This window comes from Simochromis diagramma, unplaced genomic scaffold, assembly GCF_900408965.1.
Source record: "Simochromis diagramma unplaced genomic scaffold, fSimDia1.1 OVJJ01000304.1, whole genome shotgun sequence".
In the NCBI taxonomy this organism is placed as follows: Eukaryota; Metazoa; Chordata; class Actinopteri; order Cichliformes; family Cichlidae; genus Simochromis; species Simochromis diagramma.
This window is the reverse complement of record NW_024387030.1, coordinates 16,773,156-16,791,216: the sequence shown is the minus strand read 5'-3', so window position 1 is coordinate 16,791,216 and position 18,061 is coordinate 16,773,156. Positions and strand designations below refer to the sequence as shown.

The 18,061-nt window shown below is 39.7% G+C and overlaps 1 protein-coding gene across 2 annotated transcripts; it reads right to left on the bottom strand.

The window, feature by feature from the left end:
• Positions 1-764: 764 nt before the first annotated feature.
• On the bottom strand, positions 765-7,724 carry cdc25b (cell division cycle 25B). Of its 2 annotated transcripts, none has more exons than XM_040042341.1 (15): positions 7,185-7,724; positions 6,927-7,009; positions 6,510-6,561; positions 5,292-5,333; positions 5,118-5,151; positions 4,769-4,897; positions 4,387-4,506; positions 4,164-4,298; positions 3,982-4,065; positions 3,546-3,734; positions 2,933-3,037; positions 2,785-2,847; positions 2,592-2,690; positions 2,136-2,381; positions 765-1,946 (listed from the first exon to the last, which is right to left on the bottom strand). In XM_040042341.1, the coding sequence occupies exons 1-15, from the start codon at positions 7,382-7,384 to the stop codon at positions 1,806-1,808; spliced, it is 1,722 nt and encodes a 573-aa protein (XP_039898275.1). In that variant the 5' UTR covers positions 7,385-7,724; the 3' UTR covers positions 765-1,805. The 2 variants fall into 2 exon arrangements, with proteins under 2 accessions (XP_039898275.1, XP_039898276.1); XM_040042342.1 differs by having other exon boundaries at positions 3,988-4,065.
• Between the last annotated feature and the right edge of the window lie 10,337 nt (positions 7,725-18,061).

Sequence of the window (18,061 nt, the reverse complement as noted above, 5' to 3'; positions counted from 1 at the left end):
GACACATAGCATGTATATCAATGAATAAGATGTGAGATACACACATGCTAAAGTGACTTTACTTTGAACTGGTCATTGATTTTCAACACTAATCAGAAAAATAGTCAGGGGGGGGGAGAGAGACTCCCTCTGGGCAACCAATTAATTATTAATCATTGACAGGAAACCTGCTGCCTTTTCAAAGAAAGCAGTCAATTAGCAGGGTAATAAACTGACTACACTCACATATAAAGTATATTCAAATGCATCAAAGGCTAAAAATTGCATAAAAGTATTGATCTATTGAGCCTTTTGTACATTTTTAAATCTAGGCCTTATTAAAGACCGAGATAGATATATCTATGAACTGATAGTCCTAATTTTAAGTATGAATTTTAGTATTCGTACCTCACCAAAGCAGCTCAACTCCTTAGCAGGACATACATACTGAACATTGAGACTTTCTTATAGAACAACTGGTTTCAGCTCAAAGACGTGGCAATCATGAAGCCAGTGAGCACTTTTAGTCCCTTAAACTCTGCACGAGTGGTTGTGGCCATTAGAGCTCAACACTTTCGATCTTTGATGGTCTTGCCAAAACCATAAAGGTTTAAGTTTGTCAAGCTCAACTTAAACCTGATTTTATTAAATAATTCTGACAAACCATTTTTAAAGAATTTTAAGTTTATTTTAAAAAGTATTATTCATTCACAAACTACTTGCAAAGAAATATAATTTTAAAATCCTGCGTGATAAAACTCAGAAAGAAGAGGCTGCTATTCATCTCATTTCAACACACATCAGATCTTTATTTCAGCAGCTCCCCCGCGAGCCTGAACCAAAATACCAAAAGCACCCTGCTCATTATAAACCAACATTATTAGCTCGGCAGAGGGTTAGACAGTTCTCTCTGGATTTTAAAAGGTGTCAAAGCGAAACAAAAGACTTCTTATAAGACAGAAAAAGAAAAAGAAAAAAATCTGTCCACACTTGCTGACCTGCAGCATCAGAGAAATCTCACTGCAAAGTAAACAGGTAGCTTTGTTTGCTTTGGTATCTTCTGACTGAGGAAAATAATTATTGCAACAGATGTGGGTGGAGGTGATGGGGCAAAGCTCTGCATTGATCTTGTGCTTTCACATGTTATCATTAAGTATCCAATTTGCATTTTAGAATGATGGAGAAATGCACACTTCAAAGAATACTCAAATCATTCTTTAAAAAACAAAAAGTGTGTGTATGTATATATATATAAAAATCTTGGGGACAGGGACACCTCTCTAATTCAACTTTTTTTTTTCTTTAATTAAGTGCTGATATAATGTAGTACATGACATTAAAAGAAAAAAAAAAATAAATCCAGTGGGGGGACTGAAAGACAAAGTCCTGGCAGTGTGGTCTGTTTGTATATTGCAATATGGCATTGATTCATATCACTAATGCCAGCTTATATTTAAAAAAAAAAAAAAAAAAAAAGTAAAAGGAAAGGTAAAAAACAGGCAGTAGGTCCTAGTGGTTTGTTTTGTTAAAACATACAAATTGTTTAAAATCACCTTTATAAAATCTGTTCACTGCACTGCTGATTTCTTCAAGGATCAAGGATCCATCATTCCACATCCTTCCCTCTTTAACTCGCATAAATAACTAAATTGGCTATAAATGAAACTTTGTAGGAAATTTAAAAATCCCCTTTTCTGCTGGCGCAATCACAGAAGGCATTTCTCCTTGGTTAGAATGAGGCGTTAGACACATGAGGTTGCTGCACTGAGTCCGTTTCATGGAGAGGCAGTGTGTTTTAGCGGGAGGTTGGGAAGATGAGGACGTGCTCACAGCTTCTTCAGTCGTCCGTACATCTCCCTCTTACTGCGCTCTCCGGCCCAGGTGCGACTCTTGAGGCGGCACTTCCTCAGGTCCTCCTTGAAATCCTCATGGTGCATGGGTCGGTAAGACTGAGGTTCACATTGTGCCTGCACAAGAGAACGAGATGAGAGGATTCAGATGACTGAACAGCTGAGATTCATGTGGGTCTGTGATAACTGATATGCTAAAACATGAGCACGCAGTTCTTTGGACTAAAACCAAAGCATTATGGTCCAGATACACAAGGCCTCACCAGCATTTATATTTCACTCCTTGAGAATCAAATCAAACCCAACCTGAAAATGAGGGAAGAAGTCCTTGTAGCCGCCCTTGAGGATGTAGAGCTCGGGGTAGTGAAGTTTGGGATACTCGTTCATGGCGCGGTCTTGCTCTCTGACGAAACGGCACATTCGGGGGCCGCGCTCCGAGGAGAACTCGCAGTGGAAGATGATGACGATTCGCTTGTCTGGGCTGGATGGGACAATCGGGTTCTTGAGGAGGAAGTCCTTCACCTGGTCCTCCTGGTGTAGGTTTAGCGCTCCCTGGAACAAAAACAAATACCTTTAGAGCTCAGGGATGGATCACCTACAGAGAAGTCTTTAATTAAGCAGTTTTTACATCATCACCCCCCCCCCCACAGTTGTTACTGAAAACATCCATCACTGATTTTCACATCGTTCTGTGCGATTTTCCAACACAAATTAGGAAACACTCGAGTTTTATGTATACTGCAATGTCTGTCACTGACTCACCTTGATATGTCCTCCTTCAAACTCATAAGGATAGCGGCAGTCAATGACGATGACTTGTTCAACTACATGATCAAACTGGCCAGTGAGAGCTGCCACCATCTAAAGACCACACAGAACATACTTTTAATGTTTTCAAAAGGAGCAGTGATTACTGTGAAGGGACTGAGCGCTTTGACACAGTACGTCTACTCACCATGTCTGAGGTAATGTATTTGAGGTCTTGGTGTTTTCCATGCACTGTGGGTAGAACGAAAGGCTAAAAGACGAAAGAGGATTTCGTTATTCCACTTTTTCAAGCAACTAACTAACAAGCACACAGAAGAGTTTTCATTCTCCCTTACCTTGGTGAAATCACCTATTAGCTCATTAGAACCAGCCTCACCGTCCAACAGCTTTTCAATCTCTGCCTGGCAGAAGGACTTGGACCTCTGGAGCAGTGAGCAGCCCTGGAAAGAGAGGAGAGGGACACTTACCGAGGTAGCCAAGGAGAAAATGAAGCGATTTAAGATAAGCTTCAAAGCCTGGAACAATAGCCAGTAAGCCTCAGTGGATGTTTCAGAAGCTGGGTGACAGATGGTCAGTGGAGATTTTTTAAATCACGCCTACAGATCATTGCTGTCTGTTCAGAACAGCAGCTCCATGTTATCACTGGTTTTAAATGTTTCAATCAGAATAGAACTTAAGCTCGACAGCACGTTTTTTGAACACAAGACAGTTTTTATTAATCTTGCACCGTGTGGCTTAGACCTGAGCAATGCTGTAAGACCAATCTCAGCATGCATGCACTTCATTCTGTTTTCATTTAAAAGACGATGCTGCTACTTCCTCCCATTCACCTCAGCTCCTCATGTTATTGGCCAACATGTTAAAATGATCTCAAGTTATCCAACTAACTTGCATCAACTATCACAACAACAAAAGTGATGCATGTTGTCCAAGGCAGTATGGCCTTACCATTCTTGGGGATTCTGGGTTTTGTTCCAGGGTGGTTACTTGCGTTCCTGCAAGGCTACGCCGCCTCTTCACCCTGATGGGTGTATTTTCATCTCCGGGGCGGTCAGCGCGCTTCACAGAGAGACGGGAAACAGGACTGGGCATCGAAGGAGAGCGAAACAGGCTTCGTGGTCTGCACCGAATCACAGGCTAAAGAAATGCGAGAATAAGTACATTTTTAAATTCAACCCACATTTTGCGTGAGGTGCTACAACTTATGACAGCAAAGCATCAAAATTTATTCTGGGTGATTGCATCAAAATACATCAGGACTATTCTTTATACTATGCTGTGACATATTGTGTTTGTTGTAAAATGGTTGTCAAGATGGATAAGTCATCTGTGGCTACTGAGAAAACCAGGCACACACTTTACATACTGCACCTAAAGTACGCACACTTACAGAGTCTTCTCCTATACTGTCAGCCACCAGTGGGGCAGTGAGTAAGCTGGCCATGCCCATCGGTACCCCAGAGTCATTCTACAAACAACAAATGGGTGACGTTAAAAATCAAGTCTGACAAAAAGGAATTGCAGAAAAAAAATGAATCCATAAAAACATGAATGGCAGGGACTCACCTCCATGTTGTCATCAAGTACATCCAAAAAGCCATCGTCTTCATCATCATTTGAGGAGGTGAGGGAGGAACTTCTCAGAAACATGGGGCTGGAGTCATGAAAGTCAAGCTGCTGCACCGGAGGAGGTGAAGAAAGCTTTATATAAAAATGAAAAAAAAGTCAGTCAGCATCTTTCGAGAAGCAGATCACCCCTTTTTAACTTGCAGACAGATTCTTCACATACCATGAGGGCTGGGGCGGAGCTGGGACGGCAGGCAAAGGTATCCTTAGACTGCCCGTTGTTAAAGGATCGCCCACGACACCGCGAAGCAGGTTTGGTGGGTTTCTTGAATTCAAAGCTTTCCTGAAAGAACCGCCCCCCCCCAAAAAAAAAAAAAAAAAAAAAAACCACACAGGGCATTTTAAACAAGGAATGCCAACACAGACGTGACAGATTAATAAAAGCACCTGCTAATAACACTAATAATTTTCACTTACATAAAATGCAAATATCCCGTTTTTAACCCAAATGATGAAATGCCGTCTCCACAGTAATAAAAGCTCATATAGCATTGCCTTAGTTCTAAGGCAGTGAGACTTAAGTAAATGATTTTGGTCCAACTGACCTCTGGCATGTTCTCCTTATTCTCATCCTGAGAGGTGGATACTTGGGAAGGTTGCTGACCAAATACTCCATAGCGGTTTGGATCATTTTGCTGCCCCTTCAGAGCTGGACTGAAGGCCATGAGCTGGAGCTGAGTGGGGGAATAAAAGGGAATCAGTTAGCAACGCGTTTAGGCTTAACCTCCACTGTATGGTTTGTTTAAGTTGTGTTTTATGTGTACTGTCAACTCCTCTTTAAGATTAAATGCTATTCAAGCGCCAAAATCACAACTACAACAGGACATTATCTGTTATCTCTGGGGATAACAGATAATATGTGTACGCATAACGCACAAGCTGTAAAATACTTACGGGCAATGAGTTGATTCTTCGAATTGGCATTCTCCTATAATCAACAGATGGCAGAGAAAAGAATTGCAGTCAATAAAATAAGGAGATAAGATTTTTTTTTGGCTTGAAAATTAAACTGCTCTGCAATGTTGTTTTTTGGGGGGGGGGGGGGATAATACCAGGTACAAAACTTACTCATTGACAACTCTGCTTGACTCTCGAATGGCTTTTTCAAATCTGTAACAGAAAGAAGAGTAAGGAATGCTTCAAAAATTACAAAACTAATATATTCTTGCAATAAGATCTGCTAAGAAAAGAGACTAGGAAGGCCTCAACTGTCAGTCGAAACATTGCATACTCATAAACTACAAAGAATCTGGGACTCTATTGAGACACCGAGAGGAACGGTTGAACATGAGGAAGTTGGGTGAATGCATGGAGGCAAGACGTACTCTTTGCATTGGGAGTACGGCCCACCTGTATGCTAAATAAGTGGGCCTGAGAGCTCAGGCGGTGGGAGGGAGGTCAGGGGAAGGGATGCGGAAATCAGCTAATCTACCATATGCCTGCTGGAGCCGATGCTGCAAAGCCCCCTTTCTGCAAGAGCTCTTTTGTTTGTCGAGGGGGGAGCGTGTCCCATTCAGCGCAGACCACAAGAAGGGAGGGCAGCTGTTCTCTGGGGGTGCCCTGATTTCAATAGCTGATGCAGAGAAACTCCAGCCCTCAATTCCCTATTGAAACAAGGCTGCAGTAGAAGAGTGTGCCAAAGCTCAGAGGGGGTGGGTTATCAAACCAGAGCACGCACGCCACATCCTCCCCCGATCATGGAAAACTCCTAGCAACCTAACAGCTGTAAAAGGAGGTGAATGAAGTCTTGAGCACCAACTGCTGCAAAAGAACTCACATCAGACCTCGGCAGATGTCTGCAGGGCAGAGACTCACCCAACTGAGAATAAGGAAAAGGGCCACCCAAGATTAGGCAGCTGAGGGTATGCTAACAAACTGATCAAGATAATAACGCTGAGCACAAGTGCAACAGTATTTTCAGTGAGCAGCACTAGGGTTTCCAACTGATTTTACAGAGCATATTGTCCCAGTTGTATTACTTCCCACCTACAAAATTGCAATATTTAACTATTAAGTTAAGTCCATAATATGTCACACTACATTGATTTAGAAAGTAAAGCTCACATGGTGTATCAGCTAATCTGCTTTGTCTAGTAAAAGGAGCGAGGTCATCGTCTTAAAGTCAACGGCAGAAATATTAATCCCTCAGATGGGAAATGGTGCTTAGCGCTGCTGAACCCTAGCACTGGGGTGGGGGTGGAGGGTCGGGTGAAGGGGCAAAAGGGTAAGGAGACTCACTGCTCAAAGGCTGATAACAATAGTCAGAAGGAGGATAGTTTAACTTACGTGTCTTCCACTTCGATGGCATCTAGTGGGCTGGGGAGATCCATGCCCAGGCCTGAAGGAAGAGATATGTGTCACTAATAGATGATACTGACCTGCCACATGTATACACACATTTCTCATATTACAGTGCATAGGTGAACTGTCTGGTGGAGTAAGGACTTTACATTAGAAGACTGGAATTACAAATAAAAAAAATTTAAAAAAAAAGAATAAATAAAAGACTATACTTGAGACATTTGAGTCGTAACTGAGTTGTAAATTACAATGCATAAAATATTACTGCAGCTAAAATAAATAATACAATACTACATTCCGCATAACCGTATCGAATCTTGTGACTTGAAATCAAATTCAGTCCATGAACATTTGGCCTTATAGCATCAATTAGCACAGACAATAGCTTTAACGGGGTCTCACCAGCATCAGATGAGACGTCAGAGGCGAAGGAGGGAACCTTCTCGAGGGGTGCATGCTTTCTCCTTTTCGGGGTATCACATTGGCTGCACGACAAAGAAAGAAACAGAAAATTTTCCTTAATGTCAAGACTGAAACGTATTGTGCATTGCAAAAAAACGATCAAAAGGAATAAACAGATGACAGGGTAGTTAGTGGTTTGAAAAACGGGAACTGCAGTTACATGAAAATAATTAACAAATAAAAACGTCTTAGTAGTACCTTCCGAGTCCAGCTAAATTGTTCATGTCCATAGCCAAATTGGTAACAGGAGACAGCACAGCCGTGGGCCCAGGGGAAAACAGATTCCTGCAGTGCGAGGTCTTAGTGCTGTGCTCAGGCAGAGAGAGCAAGGAAAGCTCGGGGATCCGGTCGGGCCTGTTCGTCTTAACAGGACTAATCCTGCTAAAAAAAGATTCCATGTTGCTTTTTTCGCTGTCAAATCTGTGCAAAAGTCACGCGGGGGTACTACTGTATGATAGATTTGGTTTGAATTTCGAGTCGGAGAAAGCAAGACAGTCAAAGTTTCGAGCTAACCCGGAAGCTAAGCAGCTAGCTAGGCACAATTGAGATTACATTTCCAAAAATACGAAGCAAAACACCGGCCGTAAGTTAGACGGTGGTTCCGTGAGGTGTAAAACCTAGATTTGGTCTTTCCAAATCACTAAAGCCACATAGCTGTTGTTTATGCCGGAGAGTTACAGCATAAGGCACCTCCTCTCTGACAACCCCTGATTTGTGAGGAAAGGACTGAAGCTGCTCGTATTTATGTTCAAAATAGAAGCTCAGAAGCGGCAATATTTGAGCCAATCAGCGACGTTGTTACATCTGGAAAACCAATCAGAGCGCGAAAGGCGTCTCCGCTGTTGTCCTCTCACCGGATGAGGGAAAAAAGGAGGAGGATATGACACAATATTCATCTTTTTTCTTCCTCGCAATTCTTTTTTTCTGAGAAGAAATTTGAATTTTTTTATTTTTTATTATGTATTTACCGGGACTATACACTCAGAAAAACATGTCTTCAGAGTACTTTATTAGTTTTTCAATTTGTGGAGTAAGATTTACTTAACTGTAAATGATGGATTTGATAGGGAACTTTGAATATTTCGAACAACAATGGACAGTCTTGCAAACAAAATGCCCGTTTTTGCAAACCTGTACTCAAATCTACGATTAATAATCTAACCTCAAGTACAAACTGAAACAAAACGTTCTCCCTCACATTTTCATGAATATTTTTAGTGAAGGCAGAAATATCAAAGTACTTTTTAAGTGAAAGACACCGACAAAGTAAAAAAGCATAAAAATGCATGATTTTAAGTACAAAGCATTATCAACATTAGGTTTAAAACGTGAAATCAATTGCAGAAATTACAAAAATGCTTCAAGTGGGTGTTTTTGGTTGCGCATGTAACAAACTTGTCAAATACAGAAAACAGATATCCATTGTTGTTCAAAAGGCAGTGAAGAAGAATTGAAAAGCAAATGGAAAAACAAATTATAAGTACAGTACTTCAATAATAATTAAGCATAAAAGGCCCAAATATGTTACATAAATCTTACAGATGAACCGCAGGTTGTTCCTTAAGAGGACTGAGCTGCACAAAAATTTGGTAAATCCCATTGTAACACTGATTGTGTGCATGCTTAATGGCAGAGTGAGTCAGTCAAAGAAATCAGCTTCTCGCAGGGCGAACATGTATTAAGAACACCACGTTCTTTCTCTTGTGCTTTTCTTTCTGAAATCATGTTAAATGCATTAAACATTTTATTGATTAGATGAGAAAATAGAACTCATGTTCTAATGAATGCTCCTTGTTGATTGTGAATGCTGTGGGGTGACATGGGAGTTGTTAGGACTTTAACTAATTGTTTTAAAATTCATGTTATTTGAAATGAAACATCACAACCTGGCTCCTAAAATTACAACTAAATGTTTTAGAAAGCATCTCAAATAGAATGAACCCATTTTCACGCTGCTGGACAATAGAGTTTACCACACATATGTTTCAATTTAAAGCATGAACTTTTGACTGTACAATGTAATGATATTATAAACTGCAAAAAATGTAAATGGTTCATGATTTCTGTATTTGTACAGCAGGTTATTACGTAGGTTCTGGTTCTAGCTGGTTTCAGCACAGACTTTTTATTTCCTTTTATGCTTATCCCAATCTCCTATGTGCAGTGGGCTAACAGTCATAAAGTTTGTACATGCTCGCTGTTGACTGATATGCTACCATATATTGAACTGAAAGGCACACACCTTCCTGCAACTAGTTCAACCAGACAATTGAAGTTGTCCAACCGACAAAACCAGACAGATGTTCGTAAAACCACATCGGTATTCTGCCTGAGGTTAATGTCAGGCTTTGTTTTTTGCTTTCATCCATCTCTGCGTGATTCATTTCGAAACTTCTTCCACCAGCAGTCCAGGTTTCCCACATTTTGATTGCATTCACAAAGCTAAGGGCGCAGTGGTGTATAGTTGAAAATCTGATATCTTATCACTCATTTTAACATGACAACAGTGATTTAGTATTTCAGTGAGAAGATCCTCGGCTAACATTTTCAGCTAAGTCGGTGTGTTGATCCTGTGACCTTCTGGTTTTAATCGCTGTTCACTGGACTTCGCTCAGCTAAAGTATCCTTGTAACTGCCATCTCAAATGTAAATGAACTTTCTTTGGAAAGGTGTGAGCACAGCGGTACGACCCAAGGCTCCACACCCCGCGAGTGAAAAAGAGAGACAAAAGTGGGAGAGGGAAGGTGAATCATCCCAAATGAACCCCCTTCAAAACTACTGCTCCCACTTGATAGTGCTAGTGCACTCACACCACAACCTCAGCTGCACAAACATGCAAATAAGACTGAGATCACTGAGAATCATTCTACTGAAAACAAGACTCTATACCATTCAAGTAATCCGATACCATAAACATGTTGATTTTTTGGATTTATGAGAATTCATTTTCCTTCACACTTTAAAGAAACAATGTTGACATCAGTTTATGTATTTGTTGTTACTTTAAATAAGTGAATTGTAACCAAATACAGAATAATTGCAACATGTAACACATGTAACACATGTGTTACATGTTGCAATTGCAAAAGAAGCACACGTAGAAGGGTAGAATTGGCCAGAAGTATTACATTTTCCCAGAGTTAGCTATGATTGCACTTTCTGAGCTTCTGATCATACCAGGCTACAGTTTATTCATAATTGCAAAGATACACATCCACATACACAAACATTTGCAAAACCTCCGACTCGTTCGCCAAAATCACTCAAATGCCTCAAAACCATTCTTATCTATTTCAAAACCACACAATAATTTCAGATCACATGCACACACTCAGTCAAAATAACAACACTACTGAGCATTCAGTATTCAAACCAATCTCTGAACCAAATTTTCTGTCTTTTGTTTTTACCACTTTTACTTAATTAGATAAAGTTTGTAAATCTCATTTAGCCTTTTTGCTTATCTCTAAATATGTTCACATATCATTAAACACAACTGCAACACATCTGCGCTGTAGTTGTGTTTAACTTCTGCCTATTGCGATACCCATTACACATCACGAGTGAATTGGTGTGCAAAATGTGTGTCAGAGAGTGGTAAAGACTACTATGTTTTCTTTATTGTCTTTGGTTTTGTGCTCCATCCAATTTGCTGCAAATCACCTACACTTATGATTGCAGTACACCAAGTCAATACAGCTTTAAATATCACTGCAAGGGCAATGGCATTATGCAAAGCATGCTGCTGTGGAGTTTTTGCGCCATAATGTACAAAGTGAATCAGCAGACTCTTGAAATTTGCTTGACAACTGTAATCCATCACAGTCAGCTTATGTCAAAATAGCATCTTTATTATCAAGACTCAGCAAACACAACGTTTAACTCAAACCTTTCTACAGTTCTACACAGACGGGCTGACTAGGAGGGTCACACTGCGCCATAATTATAGATAAGACCCAAACAAATAAACAGTAAAATGATGATCCAGGGAGCTTTTAAAACGTTATAGTGATTATCTCGGTATACTGTTGTAAACTGTTGTAAAGCCCCTGTGCTACTTGGGGAAAAAACTAAAATCACAGTCTGTAAGTTTTAGTCTATAGCAACAAGTTGTTTGACACGGAGCTGTACTCAGTTTTATCTAATGTTTTATATACATTAATAACAGTTAAAGGCACATTTTGCTTCTTGTTCATTTCTGTCAGATCAGTTAGCAGGCTGTTATCTGTGGGCAGCTGTTTGTGTTACTGTGGAATCCTGCAAGTGTGAGTTCATCAGTGCTTTTCCACCAATTGTCCCCCGACTAAACCATCTGCACTCTTTTCAACCCCCTCTGCAGCTGTGTAACTACAAGGGAGCTGAGACACAGAGAGAAAGAGACACACACACGCACACATGCACACACACCTTGTAGTCTCATAGGTGTGAAACTGGACTTTCAAGGTGGTCTTTGTGAGTAACTTCTGAATTTGACTACCGAAGGTCATGGAGTTTGACAGATCTCTTGCCAAAGGCACCGGGGAGTTTAGACTTGTCACTGTGTGAAACTGCAGAGGGTGCATTTCGGCTATAAAAACGTGACCCACAAGTGTATCACAGATACTTCCAGCAAAATGAAAGCAACGCAATAGCACCCGTGGATCACTGAAACATTTCTATTATTACAGGAAGTGAGTTTAAAGGAAGTATCTTTAAATTATATGGAATATTTGGGAGCACCTAGTTAGGTTTAAATATTAATTTAGGGGGCTTTGACAACTAGCAGACAACCTCAGCAGAGGTTAAGAGCTGATAAAAGCTGGAGCGGTTGATTGGACACTTAGGTACGCATTTGAATTTGTCTTATCTGGAAATGAATCCTGGAAGGAGCATTTACATTCACACTAGTTCAAACAGGCCATTAGCACAGTGGCAGAGCACTCAGACTGTCATGTGGACAGAGGAGACAGTTTACCACCTCAGGCTGATGACACCAGAGGGTAATTAACATGGCAGACTGCTCACAAAACAACGTCTCTTGTAGCTGCTAATAATGATCTCTCTGCAGGTTGAACAGCACTGCTGTAGCTATGGCTTTGTTCCTTTACGAAGAAAGAATTAAACAATCAAATTAACTAAATTTATAGGCATGTTTTCTCACTGTTGTTGCAGTCCTCCGTGAGCCATTTGAGCTATCTTCGCAGCTTCAATCAATACAACAGAGATTAACCTGTAAATGCAAACTAATATAAGCCCTGTGTTTCCTAATAGGACAATTAAAATGTGCTGTGTGATAAAGAAATCTCAGCAGTGTTAAAAAAAAGTGGTACTATGAAAGAAATGCTGCAGTAAGTTAACATTTAACTGCTCCATATATTGTTCTTCTTTTCATTTGACCATTTTATTATGCTTATTTTCTTGCTTCCTCAGAGTTATTACATTTTAAACCTGAACAACCTGCTAATCGATTAGCTTATTTAGCTTTGCTTGAAGATGAAAAGGAGAGGGTAAAACAGCTAGCCTAGTCTGGCTCTCTGCAAAGCTTTAAAAAATGCATTCAATCCAGATTTATGACACAGATTCACAACATTTCTTCAAGATGGAGCAGCTTCTCCACCTAAAACACAACTTGTGGTATTTATAGCAGCACAAAGATATAGTTTGGGGGTTTGTTGTTGTTTCATTTGATAAACCCAGGCTAGCTGTTTCAACCTGCTTTCTATCCTTATGCTAAGCTAAGCAGTAGTTACTGGGTAGCTTCATGGCAGTAGTATAACATTTTCCCATCTATAAAATACAGTAGGCAAAACACCATATTCCTTATTGTGTTTCTTAACGTTCCCTATCACAGGATTTCTGGTTTCTCACCAGTGGACTTTTCACATAAGTGATAAGCATTTGCAAAGTAAGATGCATTTATGTTGCCAAAACACTTTCTTGTCATGGAAGCAAATTACGTGAGGTACTGTGCTGAAGTGTCTGTTGCTGTAAAATCCAATTTTAATAGACATTATGTAGAGGTGTTTTGGACTTGCACATTATATTGTTATATTAAACCTTTTAGGTCATTTTATAGTGATGAGATCATTTTGTGAGCAGAAATCCTGCGGTAGTCAAGACCCTTGAAAGCTTTAACTCGTCCTATGTATGCTCACAGCCCTCCGCTCTACAGAGGAATGAAGGCTTCATATGCATGGACACAGTCAGGCAGCTATGTTACCCCCATCCTCCTCCCTGGTGTCCTGCCTGGTGTCCATCCATACCATTGCTTTCGCTCATTGTCTCTACTAGTGTCAGTGTGTATAGGTCAGCCTTTCACTCGTAGATACCCCAGCTCCCTCCACATTTACCCACACCCGTAGGCGCGGGCCAATGCAACAGGAGTCAATATCAGCTCTTGGAGAAGGCTGACAGATGGACACGGGGGGAAAGAGCTCCAGCCTTTGGCCGGAAGTTCTGGAGGGAAAGACAGACAAAAGGCGAGGAGGGGGCAAAGATGGGAGGCTGCAGCGGGCGATTGAAGGGGTTAATGAAAGGGAGGAGGAGGAGATAGAGGTTAATAGAGTGAAATGACATCCTGATAAAGCTCAGTGTATTCTGTTAATACACAATATTAAAGCGAGAGAAAGCAGACATTTTTAAAAAAGGAGATATTATTACACATCTTCAGCTCCATTTTTGCTTGAAAGGTGCATATAAATGAAGTCAGTCCTTATTATTCTTAACATCATTATTTGAGAGTAGGAAGGAAATGAGCCTTTTCTTAAACAGCTGGAGCAACACAGTCTTCCTGTGTTAGTCTGCTCTTTTATGATTATAAAAATACAAAACAGAGCGGTTTAAAAATAGAAAAGAATAACAAACACAAGTTAAAAACACCACACAACTAACTGTTACAAAAGATATGAGCAGATCTATAGATGTGAAGCTACAAAAATAAAGCAATTAAAAAATGAAGGATCTCAAATATGTCTGAAAGTTTCTGAAAAGGATTTCAGAAACAAAGATGGAAGGACTTTTTACAAGATTGTGTACATTCATGTTTGTTTAGATGTTACATCTTTTTTTGTTTTCTGGTTTATGGTATTCATACCTGCATGTGTATGCATGGTTAACACTTTATTCCTGACTTATAATGGGTAGTTCCACATGTTTTCTACCATCTTTTTTAACCCCTTCCTGACCAGTGTTGGTCAAGTTACTTGAAAAAAGTAATCAGTAACTAATTACTGATTACTTCCCCAAAAAGTAATCCCGTTACTTTACTGATTACTTATTTTCAAAAGTAATTAATTACTTAGTTACTTTTTAAAAACACGATTTACAACCTGAAGAGGTGATAAAGCGATAGATCTTTCAGCCCAATTCTACTTTTTCTGCATAATCCATCATACAAAATGTAATCAAATGGAAAAGTCTCTTTTTTAACTTGTTTTATCAGTTTTAATCTTTTAACTTTATGCATCAAGCAAAAATTTAATTATATGCAACATTCTTTGACTTGAATAAATTAGTTTAACATTTAAACCTATTTTCTGCACATTCCAGCACATAAAATAAAATATTTTTTGTGTTTACACTCACTCTTTCAAATAGATGCAAGTAAAACACAGCAGAAAATAAATAAAGTCAAAGACTCAGCGGTCCTGTTGCTCTATTTTCACCTGTAAAGCAGGACTGCGGTAGGCGGAGGTTTACCCTGGTGCAGGCGTGCCGCGGTCAGTTGAAGAATCCGCGAGTTTCTCTGTGAGTTTCCCATTACGTGGTAGCGCACTCGGTGCTAGCTTGGAAGTTTAGGGGTTTTTTTCGCTGTAAAAAGAAGTTTTCTTCCCACGCGCGATGCTAACAGATGCTAATGTTTTTGTCACTTTTTATGGAATCAAACTCAAAGTAAGGTCAGTACTTCCACGCTTTAAACGCTGCACGCTCATACTCTCTCCCGCACTCGATATATTATCCATTGTTGATCTGCACACAGCTGTTGTCACGAACGTCGCACTTGCTTACGTCACTGTCATGAGACATTCTCGCAAAAAAAATCACGGTTTTAGTAACGCAGTAACGCAGCGTTCCTACGGGAAAGTAACTGTAATCTAATTACCGTTTTTACAATAGTAATCCCTTACTTTACTCGTTACTTGAAAAAAGTAATCAGATTACAGTAACGTGTTACCCATCTCTGTTCCTGACACAACACCTAAGCGATCGCCGCCTCCTCAGTTTGAACCAGCGATCTTTCACTTGTTAGGTTATTTACTTTTATTTTTACCTTTGGTTTATGTTATTTGTATATGGCACAAATACCATACCATAGATATGGTATCTGTGTTATATGTTTATTGTTTAGTGTAAATAACAGAATCCGTAAGGCAAAGAAGAAGAAATGTAGCCTTTAATAAATACAATCTTAGCTGCATTTAAATGTAAAAACAACAAAGATAAAGAAAAGTAAATCAGAAATGTATAGTTATAGAATAAAACAAACTGCTTTTAAGCCGAGCAAACGAGTGAGGCAAAGTTCATCATGTTGTGTTGAGCAGGCTGTTAAGTCAGGCTCCACACTGTGAGAAAAAAAAAACGACTTAAGTGGGAGAATTTGTGAGTGAATATCCTCGGCTGTTTACAGTTTCTGCTGAGCAGATCTTTATCTATGCAGCAGCTGGGGAAATGGATTTAGATACCATCATAGTGTTTTACAGGGACACCTCAGAACAAACTCCACATACTGGTGACATTTAAGTATCTCCCGCTTTTAGCATTTTTAATTACTGTATTCTTCAAAATTGCTATTGACGCGTTTATTATAAGCAGATAAAACCGTGTATGTAGGTCATCAGTAAGAGATGGATTTAAAACTTTTAAACTAAATGTGTTTATAATGCATTGTTTGCTTCAAAACATGAACAATTATCAGCTGAAGGACATGATTTTCCCCCAGAGCGCTCAGTCTTAGGCTGTTTCATGGCATTTGATAGACACTGCTCTGTTGTCTTAGAGAGCAAAGAAAAATATAATTTCTAAAAGGCTTCAGTGACAAAGTGTACACTTGTACTACACAGGAAACAGATAATCATATGCAGTACTACAGAGCATAGATCACACAGTTTAATGTGGTTTGTACATGAAGCAGATGCTTTTAGTCTTTGAAAATGTTCCTCACACATGTTTTTTGGTCAAAAACAGTTTTTTTACACACACACACACACACACACACACACACACACACACACACACACACACACACACACACATAAGAGAGAACAATGTGCTTTATATTGTTATATTATAAAGTAAAGACCCAACAATAATATAGCGAAAACACCACCGCATTCAGACGAACCCTATATGAGCGAACATTGGTGACAGTGGGAAGGAAAAACTCCCTTTTAACAGGAAGAAACCTCCAGCAGAACCAGGCTCAGGGACAGGCAGCCATCTGTAGGTGAGGGGAGGTAGACAGGACAAAAGACAAAAGGCTGTATAAGAGAGCCAGAGATTAACAATAACTTATGATTAAACACAAAGTGGTGAATAAACACAAAGAGAGTGGAAACAGGAGCCTTGGCCTGTTGCAGTGTAACTAAGGGAGGGTTCAGGGTCACCTGATTCAGGTCTAACTATAAGCTTTATCAAAAAGGAAAGTTTTAAGTCTAATCATAAAATAGTTAAGGTGTGTGTCTGTCAAATCCAAACTGGGAGCTGAGTCCATGCAATAGAGGCCTGGAAGCTGAAGGCACCATCCTTTGAACGCAGTTCCTCATTTTACCACCAAGTCTCTTCATCCTCTTTCTGTGGTGTTTGTATTCATCCTCTGGAGAGAGCATTTACCTTCTTGGAAGTTTCCCTCAGAACTGTAGCAGATATACATTTAGCCGATATAGTGAGATAGTGAGTATCACTTAGTATCAGGGATACTGAGTGATAACGCGAGACTCCCTTGGTCAGAAAAGGGACAAAACTAAAGGCAGAAAGAGCCACTAGCAAACACTGCACATAGCTGCAGTAAAGTGTCACAATGGCAGAAACGCATGTAAAAATAAACATGCGTCTTCAAGCCCTTGACTTGAAGCTCAGTTGCAACTTGATTATTTTATTTTGAAGTTATTACATTTGTAATACAGAAAAAAATGATGCATAAAAATAAAGTATGTTACAGATAGCTCTGAAAATTCCTCAACAGTCATCATTCTATGACATCTCCCAGTTTTTCTCAAATAGCCTAAATTATGTTGCTGTTGTCACCTTGATGGATAACTACAAGAAAAGAGGGGCAGCCTGTCTAGGAATAAAATCACCGTCCTTGTGATACTGAGACTGTCCTTTTGTTCAACTGCCAATGTGAGCCATGGGCACTGGTTGTGTGTGTATATGTGTGTCTGCGCGTGCACGCTCAGGCATATGCATCTTGAATATTGCATAGAAAGCAGCTGGCAGCAGTTGGGCTGCCCATCTGTCAGAGCCAGTGCGGGGCTTCATTTTCATAGGATCAGACAGAGAGTTATTAATCATGGATGAGGTCAGGGATTAAAAGTTAATAAGTTCCACAAGTATCGGAGGAAACGTTACTAAATATTCGCTCAACAATTAGGAGCTCTTGCCGATTATCACCCAAATGACTGATTCCTTATTATTACTGAATTAATTGGGATTAATGTCATCCATCTATGCAGGGATTAACTTCCTGTTCAGAAAACGTCCACTGTATTGGGGCAACACTGATTTAAAGAGTTCCCCACACTTTTTCTGACCAGCAACGTTTTAAAAACTCCTGTAATTTCACTTTTCACTCTACTGCTTATTCTTTTGCAGTTAGTAATTCCCCCCTCAAAAATAATCCACAGACAACTTTAACGTTGTGTTTGTTATTATTTATTATAAAGTAACTGATTCAACATGTGCTGCAACCAGCGGTGGTATGCTGCCACCTACTGGCGACGTTAGTGTAAGACAAAAACGGGAGTAAGAAAACCTTTGTTTTTCTTTCTCTCTTCTTTGGGAAATAAATGTCACATTCCAAATGAGGATTCACAAACTATCCAGATAATTATAATTTTTTTTTTGCATCATCTTCATGGAGATGAACTGAATTGATGATT